This window comes from Marmota marmota, unplaced genomic scaffold, assembly GCF_001458135.2.
Source record: "Marmota marmota marmota unplaced genomic scaffold, marMar, whole genome shotgun sequence".
Taxonomy (NCBI): Eukaryota; Metazoa; Chordata; class Mammalia; order Rodentia; family Sciuridae; genus Marmota; species Marmota marmota.
In genome coordinates, this window is record NW_026000254.1 from 1,057,168 (window position 1) to 1,073,744 (window position 16,577).

The 16,577-nt window shown below is 36.0% G+C and overlaps 1 protein-coding gene across 1 annotated transcript in view; it reads right to left on the reverse strand.

The window, feature by feature from the left end:
* The window catches only part of Fam120c (family with sequence similarity 120C), a 125,369-nt gene that overhangs the window by 80,879 nt on the left and 27,913 nt on the right, over positions 1-16,577 (reverse strand). Inside the window, exons 3-5 of the mRNA XM_015506510.2 lie at positions 10,885-11,131; positions 9,537-9,619; positions 5,133-5,261 (exon numbers count right to left, since the gene is read on the reverse strand). Of these exons, the coding sequence (XP_015361996.1) occupies positions 5,133-5,261; positions 9,537-9,619; positions 10,885-11,131 (459 nt within the window). The remainder of the gene's footprint in view (positions 1-5,132; positions 5,262-9,536; positions 9,620-10,884; positions 11,132-16,577) is intronic.

Genomic DNA, 16,577 nt, shown 5'->3' on the forward strand with positions numbered 1-16,577 from the left:
TAATAGCTAAAATCTGACCAATTTTATTGAGCAAATTCAGAAATTCAAGAAGCTCATCAAATTCTAAACAGAATAAGGTCAAAGAAATCTATGCCAGATACACTACTGATAAATCATGTGAAACAAAGAAGAAATAACACTAACTCTATATAATTCCTTTAAAAACAGAAGAGGAGTACTTGTAAACTCCTGACTCCAACACTACCCTGATAACAAAACCAGACCAACACAGCACAAAAATAAAACAAAAACCAAACAAACAAAAAATTACAGACCAGGGCTGGGGTTGTGGCTCAGTGGTAGAATGCTCACCTAGGATGCGTGAGGCACTGGGTTAGATCCTCAGCACCATATAAAAATAAAATAAAGGTATTGTGTCCACCTATAACTAAATAACAAATATTAAAAACAAAACTACAGACCAAAACTCTTTCAAAATAAACAAAATTTAAAAATACTCAATAAGGGGCTGAGTGGTAGAGCACTCGCCTCGCAAATTCGAGGCCCTGGGTTCGATCCTCAGCACCACATAAAAATAAATAAAATAAAGGTATTGTGTCCAACTACTAAAAAAAAAAATTAAAAAAAAATACTCAACAAAATACCAAATTCAAATCCAGCTATACAAAAAAAAAGGGGGTGAGTGGGGTGGGAGAATAATATATCAGGACCATGTTTGCTCAATATTCAATAATCAATCCAAAATATTAATGGACTAAGGAAGAAAACAATATGATTTTATCATTGAATAGATAAATTGCATTTGGAAAAATACACTATACATTCTGCAAACCAAGAATAGAAGACAACTTCCTTAACCTGAAAACATGCATCTATAAAACCTACAACTAATGTCACATTCAATGACTACTGACTGCTTTCTCTAAAGATCAGGAACAAGAAAAGGATATCTACTTGCAACATTTCTATTCAGCATCATTTGGAAATCTTAAATAATACAGTAAGTGAACATAAATAAAGGCATGTAGGATGAAAAATAAATAAATAAAACTGTCTGTGTTCATAGTCAACATGAACAACTACACAGAAAATCCCAAGAAGTCTGTCAAAAAAACTTCCAGAATAAGAGAGTTTACAAAGGTCACAATTTATAAGGTCAATAAACAAAACTAAATCATTCCTTTATATCATCATTGAACAATTAAAAATGGAACAAAATAACATTCATGACAATACATGCCACAAATAGGAAATAAGTATAAATACTAAAAACCATGTGCAGGACATGCTAAAAACTCTAAAACATGCAGTTGATGAAAGAAAATAAACATGACCAAATAATAGAGGCATATCATATTCATGAATTCAAAGACTAACCAAAGCCATCTATATATTTAACACAGTTCCAACCAAAATCCCACAAGGTTTTTTTCCCTATAGTTATAAATAAATAAAACTATTCTAAAACTTAGGTGGAGTTGTAGTTAAGTGGTAGAGTGCTCATCTCGTATGTGGAAGGCACTGGGTTTGATCCTCAGCACCACATAAAAATAAAAATAAAGGTATTGTGCCCATCTACAACTACTGGAAAAGGACAGACACATAGATCAACTGAACATAAGAGAATCCAGAAATAGACCCATGCAATTTAACCAAATGATTTTTGACAAAACTGCAAAGGCAATTCAACAGAGAAAAGATGGTCTTTTAAACAAGCTGTGTGGAAACAGCTAGGTATCCCTATGCAAAAACAAAACGAGAAAACGAACAAAATCTCGTAACATATTATAAAGAAATGAAGTATAAGTTGATGATTTGTTCTAAATGTAAAATGCATAACTATTTAACTTCAAAAAGAGAAAATTATCATGCATGCAATTAGGCAATGAGTTCTTCTTAGACAAGATACCAAAAGCATGATCCATTAATGATAAAAACTGATGGAAATTAAAAATTTTATTCTATAAAAGATGCTAATGAAATAATTAAAAAACAACCTGGAAGAAAATACTTGTAAACCAGATACATGACAAAGAACTCAGATGCAGAATATATAAGGAATTCTCAAAGCTCAACATTTAGCAAACACATGAACTTTAAAAATGGGCAAAAGAGGGCTGGGGTTGTGGCTCAGTGGTAAGTGCTTGCCTAGCATGTATGAGGCCGTGGGTTCAATACTCAGAACCACATATAAATAAATAAAATAAAGATCCTTTGACAACTAAAAAAAAAATTTCAAAAATGGGCAAAAGACTATTTTTCAACAGACCATTCACCAAAGAAGATACAGGCAAATAAATCAGAAAAAAACATTTTTATCATTATTATTTGGGAATAGGAAATTAAAACTGTAATGAGGGGTAGAAGTGTGGCTCAGTGGTAAAATGTTTGTGGCTCAGTGCCCAGCATGTTTGAGGCCCTGAATTCTTTTTTGGTAAGATTAAAATAAAAATAAGTTAAATAAGTTAAATGGGCTGTGGCTGCGGATCAGTAGTAAAGTACTTGCCTAGCACATGTGAGGCACTGGGTTTGATCCTCAACACCACATGAAAAGAAATAAAATAAAGATTAAGAAATGCAAATAATAAAAAAAAATTAATTCACTGACTGGGCATGGTGGCACACACCTGTAATTACAGTGACTTGAAAAGTCAGCCTCAATTACTCGGCAAGATCTAAACAATTTACACCTTATATCAAGATAAAAATAAAAAGGACTAGGGATGTGGCTAAGTGGTTAAACATACCTGTGTTCAATCCCAAGTACCAAAATAATAATAAGTAAATAAGAGAGGTGTGGTGGCATACACCTATAACTCAGGGGCTTAGGCAGGAGGATCACAAATTCAAAGTGAGCCACAGCAACTTAACAAGGCCCTAACTAAGCAAGACCCTGTCTCAAAAATAAAAAAATAAAAAATAAAAAAAGGGCTAGGGTGGTAGCCCAGTGGTTAAACACTCCTGAGTTCACTCCTTGGTATCAAGAAAAAAAAAAATAAATGCATTTTAAAAATGACTGATCAAGCACTGGTAAAAAGTAATAGTGACTGGTTTAGCAAGGTCTTTACAAATTTAAACATATGCTTACCATATGACACAAAAATTCCACTCCCAGATATGTACTAATGTCCACACAAAAACCTGTATACAAGTATTTATAGCTTTTGTATTCATAATCACCAAAATTATAATCAACCTAAATAGGGGCTGGGGATATAGCTCAGTTGGTAGAGTAATTGCCTAGCATGCACAAGTCCCTGGGTTCAATCTCCAGCCCCCCCTCAAAAAAAAAAAAACAAAACCAATAACCTAAATAACCTTTAGGGGTGAATGAATTAAAAAACCTGTGGTATATCCATACAACAAATATTATTCAACAATAAAAAGGAACAAATTATTTACATGTGTAACATGCAACAACTCAGCATTATATTGAATGAATTTTATATTGAATAAAAGAAATCTCAAAAGATTATTTACTGTATGACTGATTCCATTCATATGACATTTCCAGAATATAAAACTTCAGTGACAGAGAATAACTGATGGTGCCAGGGGTTTGCGATAGGCTTGAGTGTTCTTACAAAAAGATAATCAATTTGCTAAAAATAAAACCAACATATTTTCATAATTTTTAGTTTAATTTTGTTAGGATAAAATTCCACTTGAAGCCTGACACAATGGCACACACCTGGAATCCCAGCAACTCAGGCAGCTGAGGCAGGAGGATCTTGAGTTCAAAGCCAGCCTCAGCAAAAACGAGGTGCTGAGCAACTCAGTGAGTCCCTGTCTCTAAATCAATTACAAAACAGGGCTGCAGATGTGGCTCGGTGGTTAAGTGTCCCTGAGTTCAATTCCCCAGTACCAAAAAAAAAAAATCCCAATTGAGTCCTTTCTCCCATAAATGACCATGAAATTTTGATTCATGATTTAGTGCACTCATTTTAAGTGTCTTTTTCATTACCCATTTAATCCTCCACTAAGTAAGACCTCCTTTATGTTAAAATATACATCAAAAATGGCTGGGTTGGGCTGGGGATGTGGTTCAAGCGGTAATGCGCTCGCCTGGCATGCGTGGGGTGCTGGGTTCAATCCTCAGCACCACATAAAATAAAGATGTTGTATCCACCGAAAACTGAAAAATAAATATTAAAAAAAATTCTCTCTCTCCCTCCCTCTCCCTCTCCCCCTCCCCCTCTCTCTCTCTCTTAAAAAATGGCTGGGTAACTTCACTTAGCATTATCTTCTCTAACTCCATCCATTTACCTGCAAATGCCATTATTTTATTCTCTTTTATTGCTGAGTAATATTCCATTGCGTATATATGCCACATTTTTTAATCCATTCATCTACTGAAGGCCATTTAGGTTGGTTCCACAGTTTAGCCATTGTGAATCGTACTGCTATAAAAATTGATGTGGCTGTGTCCCTGTAGTATGCTGTTTTTAAGTCCTTTGGGTACAGAACGAGGAGAGGGATAGCTGGTTCAAATGGTGGTTCCATGGGAGGAATAGACAAACTCTAGATAGGGCAGAGGGGTTGGAGGGGAAGGGATGGGGCATGGGGTTAGAAATGATGGTGGAACGTGATGATCATTATTATCCAAAGTACACGTGAAGACACGAATTGGTGTGAATATACTTTGTATACAACCACAGATATGAAAAATTGTGCTCTATATGTGTAATAAGAATTGTAATGCATTCCACTGTCATATATAAATAAATAAAACGGAAGCAAATATTGGCTTAAAAAAGTGGCTGGGGATGTAGGTCTGTGGTAGAGAATTTGCCTAGCATATAGGAGGCCCTAGGTTTGATCCTCCGTACTGGAAAAAATTGATTAGAAGGAGATATGTCAGATTAATTTAAACAATTCACTTAAAATATCATTACCTAGAAACTGGTAATGGTATTTTAAGTTAATTTTTTCCCTTATGTATTGTATTTTCTAGAGGGATTATTTTACTTTAATCATCAGTTAAAAGAAAACCTTTCAATCCAAGCCTAATAATATTTTAAAGGAAATGAAATTTGGGGGCTTTAATCTATAAGATCGGAGGAGACAAGCAAAGAGAAGTTATATGTCATTGAAGACAACAGGAGACTTGCTGGTGTTGCTGGAGAAGGTAAGACAACTGTCAATTCTTAGGAAAGAGAAGGCTAGCTCACCTGAGATTGTTTGAAAACATCCTTCCCAACCACATCCAGGTTTGAAGGGTCTTTGATAGAACTAACATACTCAGAAACAGCCTTGATCACCACATCACAGGGTGGAAGAACCAGTTGATGAGCTCGAACCTAGAAAAGGCAAGATAAAGAATGGTTACTAATGTCAAGATGGATCACTAAACAGGACGTAGTAATTCAACCCTGTAATCCCAGGTACTTGGGAGGCTGAGGAAGGAGGATTGTAAGTTTGAGAGCAGCTTCAGCAATTTATCAAGTCCATGTCTCACAATTTTAAAAGGGCTAAGGATGTAACTCAGTGGTAGATTTTCCCTGAGTTCAATCGCAAATGCCATAGATTTTTTTTTTTTTTTTTTTTTTTAGGAAAAGATGGATCATTTAGAAAAAAGTTAGGTGGGGATGAGATATGGAATTCAGTAAATCACTGAGATAGTTAAACTATATTTAAAATAGTTTTTTCTCCCCTTATTCTCAGTACAAAGGACCTGGAAAAGATTGGAAAAATCTAAGACATAAAAACATACCATTTTTAATCCTATTACATAAATAACAATTGTCTGATGATACTGCCATAATCAGCTAGTTCTCTTTCATGAGATGTTTTATCTGCTTCCAACTTTTTACAAAATATCTTTATTTATTTTTATGTGGTGTTGAGGATCGAACCCAGTGCCTCACTCATGCAAGGCAAGCGCTCTACCATTGAGCTACAGCCCCAGCCCTGTTTCCAAATTTGTTATTAAAAGAAATGTTACAATGTGTGGACCATCTTTGGATCCTGATTCGAATTAATCACAAAAATGCCCTTTTGAGATAATCAGTAAAACCTGAAAATGGACTAGATGTTAGATTATACCAAGAGATTAGCATTGTCTGTTAGTGATTATGGCAGTGTGCTTGTGTAAGAAAATGCTCAAGTTCTTTAGTGATATATATACCAAAGAATGTGGGGTTGAAATAACATGAATTATGGCATTTTGCTTTAAAATACACTATATACACACACACACACACACACACACACATATATAATATATATATCAACAACAAACCCCAGCAATGTTAGCAAAATCTTATTTACCTAATTTTTTCAGTACTGGGGATGGAATATGGGGTTTCACACATGATAGGTAAGTGCTCTACCTCTAAGCTACATCCCCAGCTCTCTTTTAATTTTTTGGTGCCAAGGATTGAACACAAGGGCATTTAACCATTGAGCCACATCCCCAGACCTTTTTTATTTTTATTTTATGTTTTTTGGTACTAGGGATTGAACTCAGGGTCACTTAACCACTGTGCCACATCCCCAGCCCTATTTAGTATTTTATTTAGAGACAGGGTCTGAGTTGCTTAGTGCCTCACTTTTGCTGGGGCTGGCTTTGAACTCGAGATCCTCCTGCCTCAACCTCCTGAGCCGCTGGGATTACAAGTGTGTGCCACCATGCCTGTCCCGTTTTTAATTTTTTTTAGCTGAACATGGACATAATACCTTTGTTTTACTTATTTATTTTACGTGGTGCTGAGAACCAAACCCAGTGCCTCACATGTGCAGCACAAGCGCTGTACCACTGAGCCACAACCCCAGTCCCTATTTTTTTTTAAATTTTGAGACAGGGTCTTAATAAGTTGTTTAGGGCCTTGCTAAGTTTCTGAGGCTGGCTTCAAACTTGTGATTCTCCTGACTCAGCTTACCCAGTTGTTGGGATTACAGGTGTGTGCCACCAAGCCCAGCCTCTCTAGCCCTTTATAAAATTTCATTTTGAGACAGGTCCTCACTAAATTGCATATGCTGGCCTTGAACTTGCAATATTCCTGTCTCAGCCTCTTGAGTAACTAGGATTATAGGCATGTGTCACTTGAAATAGGCTTGATACTTGAAAATGTTTTAAAGAAAAATTTTGATGCTATGATGAAATGTAGGTATGACTTACTGCCCACTTTCCAATTAATTATAAGCTTATTCAAATGGTAATTACTGAATTAGAGTATAATGTTCTTAAATGTTTTGATAAAAACTGTTTTGACAAAATGATGTTCCATTTTTTCCTTTAAAAAATATTTACTGCACACTATGTGCTAGTACTGCTTTAAGTACCAAGGACATGACAGTGAATAAGAAACACAAATTCCTGCCCATGTGGGAGCTTAAATTCTAGTATAAGTGTGTTGGTATGTGGTGAGGGGAGTCAAAATTAATAAATAAGTAAAATATATAGTGTGCTAGAGGTAGATAAAAGCTAGGAAAAAAAAAACATAAGTAGAGAAGGAACATGGAATTCAAGTACATGTATGTGTGCAGGTGCAAATATGTGTGTGTACACATAAAATTTTAAATGGGTATGTGCATAAAATTTAACAGTGATCAGGAAAGGTCTTATTGAGAAAATTCTAGAAGTGAGGAAATGGCTATGTGAGAGTAAAAGGCATTCCAAGTAGAAGAAATGTCAAGTGCAGAGGTTCTAACATGACATCAGAGGTATAATAGGGGGCCAGACAGTATAGGGGTTTATAGAATGTGGTAACGATTGGGTGAGTGACATCTATTGATACACTGAAAACAGACTGGGGTGGGAAGACATTATAGGCACAGAACCATCCATTAGTAAGCTATTGCAATAATCCAGGCAAGAAATAATGGTGGTGCATGTCTGTGATCTCAGAGACTCAGAGATTGAGGCAGGAAGATTAAATTTCAAGGCCTATTTTGCCTTGAACTGTCTCAAAAAAAAAAAAAAAAAAAACAGAAAAGGCCAGGAGTGTAGCTCAGTAGTCGAGCACCCCTTGATTCAATCCCTAAAAAACTGGGAAAAAAAGATGCCCATTTATATATGTAAATGAAGATGTTTAGTAGATAGATATTAGAATTTGGAATTTGAGAAAGAGGTTAGAGCTGGAGGCATAATCTTGAGAGCCATCAATGGGCAGAAGGTCATAAAGTCATGAGACTGGATGAAATCATGTGTGTAGATAGAAGAGAAGAAAACCAGGATAGAACTCTGGGACACTTCACATTTTTAAGATAAGAGAATAACAGAGGACACCGAGATGTAGCAATCAGTGAGACAGGAGGAAATCTGAAGAGAGTGGTTTCCTTAAAGACAAATGAAGAATGAGCAACCATGTCAAATGCTGCCAATTGGTCAAGGAACATGAAAACAGATAACTGGTCACTGGGTCTATTAACTTGGAGGTTACTGACAAGGTCAAAGGCAAATTCAGCAAATCAGATTGAAGAGAGAACAGGAGAGGAGGATAGTAAGCAGCTTAATAATAGACAACTCTTTAGAAGACTTTGATATGAGAAGAAATATGTAGCAGTTGGGTGTTAGTGGGTTTTTATTTTTATTTTTGGGGGGGTCACTGGATTTTTACTTTTATTTTTTGGTACCAGGGATCGAACTCAGAGGTGCTTTACCACTATATATACCCCAGCCGTTTTTTTTATTTTGCAAGGTCTCACTAAGTTGCTTAGGGCCTCCCTCACTAAATTTCTGAGTCTGTCTTTGAACTTATGATCCTCTTGCCTCAGCCTCCTAAGCCGCTGGCATGCACCACCATGCCCGACTTGTTTTATCTTTTAAGATGGATGTGTGTTTATACATTTGGTGGGGAAAAAAAACAATGAAGAGAGAAAAATAGATGATGTGAAGAAGGAGAAGAATTGCTATACAAATGCCCTTAAATTGGCAAGAGGGGATAGAATCTAATGTGAGTGGAGGGGTTGGCTTTTGATAGGAGAATGGACAGGTCATCCACAGTTAACAGGAGCACATGGGCACACAGACATATGCTGGTGAGGTAAGGAGGGTTTGGGAGTTTATGAAAGTTCTCTTCCCGTTGCTTCCATTTTCTCAGTGAAAAGGAAGGGGGATTATGTACTGAGAATGAGCAAATAAAGAAGTATTTAGGCTGGAAGAAAGAGATAATATGAAACAGTCATCTAGGAAAGTGAGAGAATGAGAGAAATACAATACAATCACCATCTTACACTACCACCAGAAGTGAAGGTGGGCATCAGTCTCAGCACAGCCTTGATAGCAGTACACTAATTTTTCAATATTTGCTTGACTGTTAACAAAAAATATCATACTGCTCATTTAATTCACATGCCTGGTCACTAGAGATGTTGAACATCTAGTCATAGTATTATTGGCCACTATATTTCCTCTTTGGTGAATTGTCTGTATCAGTTCTTTGTTCATTATTTTACTAGTGGGATAATAGTATTTTTCTTTATAGATATGTATGGATTCTTATACGGATATTATTACAACTAATTTTATCTGTATCTGAAGTGTTTCGAATCTAATGAAAGATAATTATTCCATCAAATTCTAAAACTTGATTACCCTCTAATGTGTACATGCAGGAAATGGGACACATTACCTTAAGGGATGCAAGAGGATGTTCTGGTCCCAAGAGGCTCCAGTGAAAAGCAGCCAAGTCCTCATCTGGGAGAATGTGGTTACCTATAAAGTACATCTGTCATTTATTGACTATACCAATGTTTCCTGGAACCCCCCAGGCCATGAAAAAGATCCTGGGAGAGAAAATGACCAAATAATTAACATAGATTGATATTCTTAATATAATAATTATAGTAGTGATGTGTTGATTACCTACTACATATCATGTGTATTATATGTATCATTTTTATAATATCAATGCATGATAGTATTATTTCCATTTACAGATAAGGAAACTGAGGTTCAGACAATTTTGGTGACTTGGCCTTAGGTATGTACATACCAGGATGAAAAGCTAAGTCTATATAATTCCAAGCTCATGCTATTACCTATCATGTAGTTATGCTGGCTTTTATAATAGCAGCAACAAATTAATTACTTTCCAATAAGTGCTGAGCATTTTATATCTCGTTTCATTTAACCTCATCAATAATACTATGAGGTATTATTATTCCCATTTCACAGATGAGAAAATTGAAATGGGCAAAGTGTGACTTCAGTGATTTGCATGAGGCCCAATTCCAAAACTGCTGATACTCTTAGGTTACTCAAACTCATATCCTTTGGAATTACAGAGCAGTGATCACATCTAACATAAATATATTAACCTTCATGTTGTAATTACTTGGAAAACCAATTTAAAACATAATCCACTCTCCAGAATTTACTTTAAATACATCCTTAAAAGACAGTATAATAGAGGGTTAGAGGAATGGATAAAATATATGATAAAGCAAGTATTGTAAAATGTTAATGGTAGAATATAGGTGGTGGATATAGTGTTTTCATTGCAAAATTCTTTCAGTTTTGCTGTATTATGGAAATTTTCATAATAAAATATTAGTACAAAAGAAATGAAGAGAAAAAGAAAAATATAATCAACAATTTGTGTTCCTGATCTAAATTTAGACACTGGGAAAGAAATGCTAATTATCTGAGTGAGGAACCAAAATAACTAGGACAAATGAAATATTTAGCCTAAGACAGTACTCTGCATAAATGTTATAAAATGTAAAAAATAATAAGTTTTACAAGAATACAAATAATGTTTTGGAATATCCTATAACAATCCATGAGTCAAACATTCTGAGTTTTAGGGTGTCCCACAAAGAAGTCCAAGCATCCACTGTGTTTTCTGCATCATGGTGTTTGGCATGAGAATTTTTAAAAAGATGAACCCAATGATGATAGGCTAAATCACTCAAGTTTTTAATCCTTAATAATGGAAGAGGAAAATTTACTTGGACGTTTTCTTTTGGACCACATACCTAGCAGTGCAGCAAATATGGGAAAATTCATCCGCTTGAGGCCCAGCTGCTTGGCCACCTCCTGCATCAGAAACTGATTAGTAGTAAGGTTCTTCCCATTCCAGCTCAGTTTCAGAGCATGGGAACTGTAGTAAGAGGGAATATTGTAGAGTGCATACTCGGAGTCATGGGCAAGAAGGCCATGAAAGCCATTTTCCCTGAAAAAAGCCACCACTTCCAAATGGTGATCTTCAAGGCTCTGAAAGACCTAGGAGAGAGAAAAAAAAACATTTCATATGCTACAAAAACTGGTCTGCACTGTTAAGTCAGGAAAATTTTATAATTTGATGAAATTTAAGATTACATGTGGTTGCGCAGAATATATTTAAAAAGAGCAAAAACAAAACCAGAGTGTTCTCTCAGCCTAAAACTTGATTATTTCTATAAACAAAGACAGAATTGTACATGTGTTCACTCAAAATTCCCAGTATGTTTTTACTTCTTTTATGAAAGTTGGCCTAAGACTCTTCAAAATCAGAAGGCTAAAATTAACATGGTATATATTGCATAACTTTCAAACAATGACAGAGAAGATCTTTGTTAGAAAAATAATAAAACCATTAATTATTGCTCACAATCTACTATGTACTATGCATATTCTACCTACATTATCATCAGATCAGCCATGACAAGGTACGTTTGGATGAAAACCTCAGAATGAATGTAGAAACAGAAACTGACATTCATTTCTTTTTTAAAATTCATGCTTTTTATCTTAGAAGCAGTTTATACTGCAAAAGCACACACCTAAGGCACTTCCAACACAAAGACGTCAGAAACTTCACCCCATTTTAGAAATGGGGAAACAAAGGCTGTTAAGAGGTTGGCTGTCCCCAGAGTGGCATAATGAGTGGTAAACAGAATTAAAACACAGACTGATCTGACTCCAGTACACATACATTTTCCACTGTACCAGCACCTTTGTGGAGAGCATTTTTTGTTTGGTTTGGTACTAGAGGCTGAACCCAGGGGTGCTTAACCACCAGCTAAGCTCCCAGCCTTTTTTTAAAATTTTAGACAGTTTAGACTTACTAAGTTGCTTCAGGCCTTGCTAAATTGCTGAAGTTAGCCTCAATCATTTGATCTTTCTGCTTCAACCTCCCCAGTTGCTGGGATTACAGGTGTGCACCACCACCACCAGCTGAGAGAACTATTTTTTTTTTTTTTTGAGTACCAGGGCTTAAACTCAGGGTCACTTGACCACTGAGCCACATCCCCAGCCCTATTTTGTATTTTATTTAGAGACAGGGTGTCACTGAGTTGCTTAGTGCCTCATTTTTGCTGAGGCTGGCTTTGAACTCATGATCCTCCTGCCTCAGCCTCCCAAGTTCCTGGGATTACAGGCATGTGCCACCACCATGCCTAGCTTGAGAGAACTATTTTTCATGGAAAAGTGACAGACTGTTACATACCCCTCCTGTATGCACCTCTACTGCTACACTTGAAGCATATTAATGTTACCTATATATTGGCTTCTACAGAGACTTTATATTTCTGGCTCCCACATAAGCCCTAGTGCATGATAACACTAATGCTAATGACTAACAGATACTGAATATGTATGAAGCAATGTTACAAATATTTAACATGCATTAACTTGTTAAATATTCACAATAACCTTATGAGGCCATAATTACTATTAGTATAACTACTATTAGCCCCCACCCCTATTTTAACTTATTATCTCCAAGGTAACACAATTATAATGAGAAAATCCTAGATGTCAGCTCAAGACCCTATGGACCTTGATAATTTTGTTAAACTCAATTTACCTGTTTTTCATTTAAGTTGTAAAGGGTTTATAATTTTCTGGAGTCCAACAGAAGTTTCAATGCTTTAAATTTTTGCTATGGAAAAAGAGTTTAGTCAGTGTTGACAATAATGCTACATATTAGGTCACATAAAGGGAGGTACACTGATAAGCAGATAAGTGAAGCAAGGTCTATGTTATTTTATATTTAGACAAAGGAACCACCTAGGTATTTGGGTATACCTAGATTTATGATTAACTCCAAGATGTGTTAGGATACAAGTAGTTTTATGTTGTCCCCTGGTGATAGTTTCTTGAAGTTTATCAGTCACATAAACATCAGGCAAAGTGTAGTGTGATATGTTCTTTCATCCTAACAGGATCACATAAGCATCATAAACCATATTTTACAGATGAGGAAACTGAGGCTGAGAGAGGTTAGGTGCCATGCTCAGAGCTAGGAAGCAGTGATTTGTGTCAGATTAACATTAAAATCCATGTTCTGGGGCTGGGGTTGTAGCTCAGTAGTAGAGTACTTGCCTAGTACATGTAAGGCACTGGGTTCAATTCTTAGAACCACATATAAATATTTAAAATAAAGGTTCACTGACAACTAAAAACATTTTTTAAAAAAATCCATGTTCTGTTCACTACAACATCTAATCTTTCACTGGTCTGACGCTGATTATTCTACAATCCAAGTAATTTCTTGTTTTTTCTACTGGTGATTGAACTTACGGATATTTTACCACTGAGCTACTTCCACAGCCCTTCTTACTTTTTTGAGACAGGGCTTTGCTAAGACTGGCCTTGAACTTGAGATCCACCTGCCTTAGCCTCCTGAGTCACTGGAATTTCAGGCATATGCCACTGCACCCAGTTCTACCCAAGTGATTTCAACTCCAGAAAGCTAAGGATTAATGATTTTAAACTAATCTGGTGGTTCCTAAGATACAAGGAATGTAAATCACAATAACCAGAAGAGCTTTTCCAAATATACTAACCTGGACCTGACCTCAGATCTGCTGAAACAATTTCCTGAATGTGATCCAAACACACATTTCAAAATGGTTTCCAAAAGGTTCTGATGCACACCCTCAATTAAGAATCACTAAACAAAGCCAATTATTCATTTATTACTTAGAATAAGAGGGGCGAGGATCATGGCTCAGTGGTAGAGTGTTTGCCTAGCATGTGTGAAGCACAGGGTTTGATTCTCATCACTGCATGTAAATAAAGATCCATTGACCACTAACAAAATATTTTAAAAAAGAATAAACAGAATGTCTAGAGCTAATCTGCAGCAAAATTTTAAGAAAATCTCAAGGTTCTAGGTATAGAACCTCTTTCACTACACATTCTGGGATAGAATAATAAAACACAACAGAATAAGAATATCACAAAACTGTCTTGCAATTCCCCAATATCTCACTCCTACCAGGTTAATTTCATAACCACCTGTTTTCTAAATTACTCCTACTTCCATCTTTGCTCACTTGGGTTTACTTACCTAGAATGCCTTACTGCCTTTCTTGCCCAGTGTGCTGAATACTTTCCATAGGCCCATATTATTCCTGGATAAAAATACCCAAGATATTCTCTTATGCTTGGATAATGTTTCTCACCTTCATTTTACTGCACTGAGACAGATGTCACTGTCACAGAATTAATTTGACAGTACCATCATCTCCAAGTTTTAATCTCATAAATTCTATCTTACTTTTGTGTATATCCCTCCATGGTCCTAATGACAGTGCTAACTAGTAAATAATAGTAAACAAAGGCCTACCAAGGTTGTAAAACAGAAAGCAGCCCTAGCAAATGTGAGGCACCATCATTTATTTAAGCATTTGACTTCTACAGTAGATGTCCTGAAGTCACTGGGAAAAATCTGACTGAATTGCTGGCTACCTCATCTCAAGTACCAATATTAGTTATCAGTTAGGTATCTACAATGTAGCAGGCACTGATCTAAACCCACCTAATTTCCACTAACCTCACAATAATATTGTGAGGCAATATTGAAGTGGTCTTCCCTCAGCCACCAGGATATATTCCAAGACCCCTGAGTAGATGCCTGAAATGGTTGATGGTACTAAGCCCTTTATATACCATGTTTTTATCTTAGACATACACACAAATTTAATGCCTTTTCCAACTTAACGTTTAAATATTTTGACTATAACTCCTGCAGGTTAAGGTATAACAGCCAAACTAGCTTCAATTTCTTTTTCCTTCTTTACAATTCCATGGATAAAAGGTTCATTTTTACTATAGATCTTAGCAACTTCAGAATGATTTTTTTCTTTCTTCATTAAGGGAAGTACTTTACTGCTTCTCTTTGTCATATGTGAATTGCCAGCACCACTACTTTTGTGCTTTGGGGTCATTAGTAAGTAAAGTAAGGGTTACTTGCACACAAGCTCTGAGATACTCTAATAGTCAATCTTATCATCAAGATGATTACTAAATGACTAATCAACATGTAATTATATAGCATAGATACACTGGAAGAATGGCACAAAGTTTCATTACACTACTCAGAATTGTGTGCAACTGGGCTGGGGGTTTAGCTCAGTGGTAGAGTGTTTGCCTAGCATGTGTGAGGCACTGAGTTTGATCTTCAACACAGCATAAAAAAATAAAGGTTTTGGGGCTGGGGTTGTGGCTCAGCAGTAGAGTGCTCACCTAGCGCATGCAGGGCACTGGGTTTGATCCTCAGCACCACAGAAAAATAAAATAAAGGTACTGTGTGTCCAACTACAACTAAAACAAAAATAAATAAATAAATGTTTTGCATCCATCTACAACTAAAAAAAAAAATTTAAAAAAGAATTGTGTGCAATTTAAGACTTATGAATTGTTCATTTATGGAGTTTTCTATTTAATATTTTTGGGACACAGCTGACCACAGGTACCTGAAACCATGCAAAGTAAAACCATGGATAAGGGGGTGGAGACCACTATATCTCCATTTTACAGATAGATGAGACTCAAAGGATAAAGAACTTGACCAAAGTCACATAGCTAAAAAGTGAAGCTGGGGGATGGGGTTGTAGCTCAGTGGTAGAGTGACTGAACCCAGAAGCACTGAGATCAATCCTTAGCACCACATAAAGATAAATAAAGGTTAAATTCTTTAAAAAATAGTGAAGCTGGACTATAATCACAACATCATTAGTCATCAGAGAAACGCCAGTCAAAGCCATAATGAGAAACCAGTTAATACCCAGTAGGATGACCATAATTTAAAAAATAGAAAATATTGAGTATTGGCAAAAAAGTGGACAAATTGCAATTCTTATACATTGTTGGTAGAAATAAAAAGTGGAGAAGCCACTTTGAAAAACAGTCTGCAAAATCCTCAAAAGGCTAAACATATGTGAACCAGCAATTCCATTCCTAGATACATACCCAAAATAACTGAAAGGCTACATTCACCAAAACCTTGTACATGAACATTCAGAGTAGCCTTTATTCAGAACAGCTAAAAAGTGGAAACAACACATTTGATGAAAGGTTAAACAAAATGTCATACATCCACACAAGGGAATATTATTCAGCTATAAAATGGAAAACAGCACTGATTCTTGGAACAGTGAGTGAATCTTGAGAGCAAGCTATGTGAAATAAGCCAGACACAAAAGACCACATGATGAACAACTGCTTTGTGCGAAATGCCCACAATAGGCAAATCCATAGAGGTGGAAAAATAAATTAGAGATTTCCAGGGATTAGAGTGAGGAAGAGGGAAATGGGTAATGGGTACTGGGTTTCCTTTTGAAGTTAAAAAAATGTTCTGTGGGGGCTGGGGATATAGTTCAGTTGGTAGAGTGCTTTTCTCTCATGCATAGGGCCCTGGGTTCAATCCCTAGCACCACCAAAAAAAAAAAAAAAAAAAAAA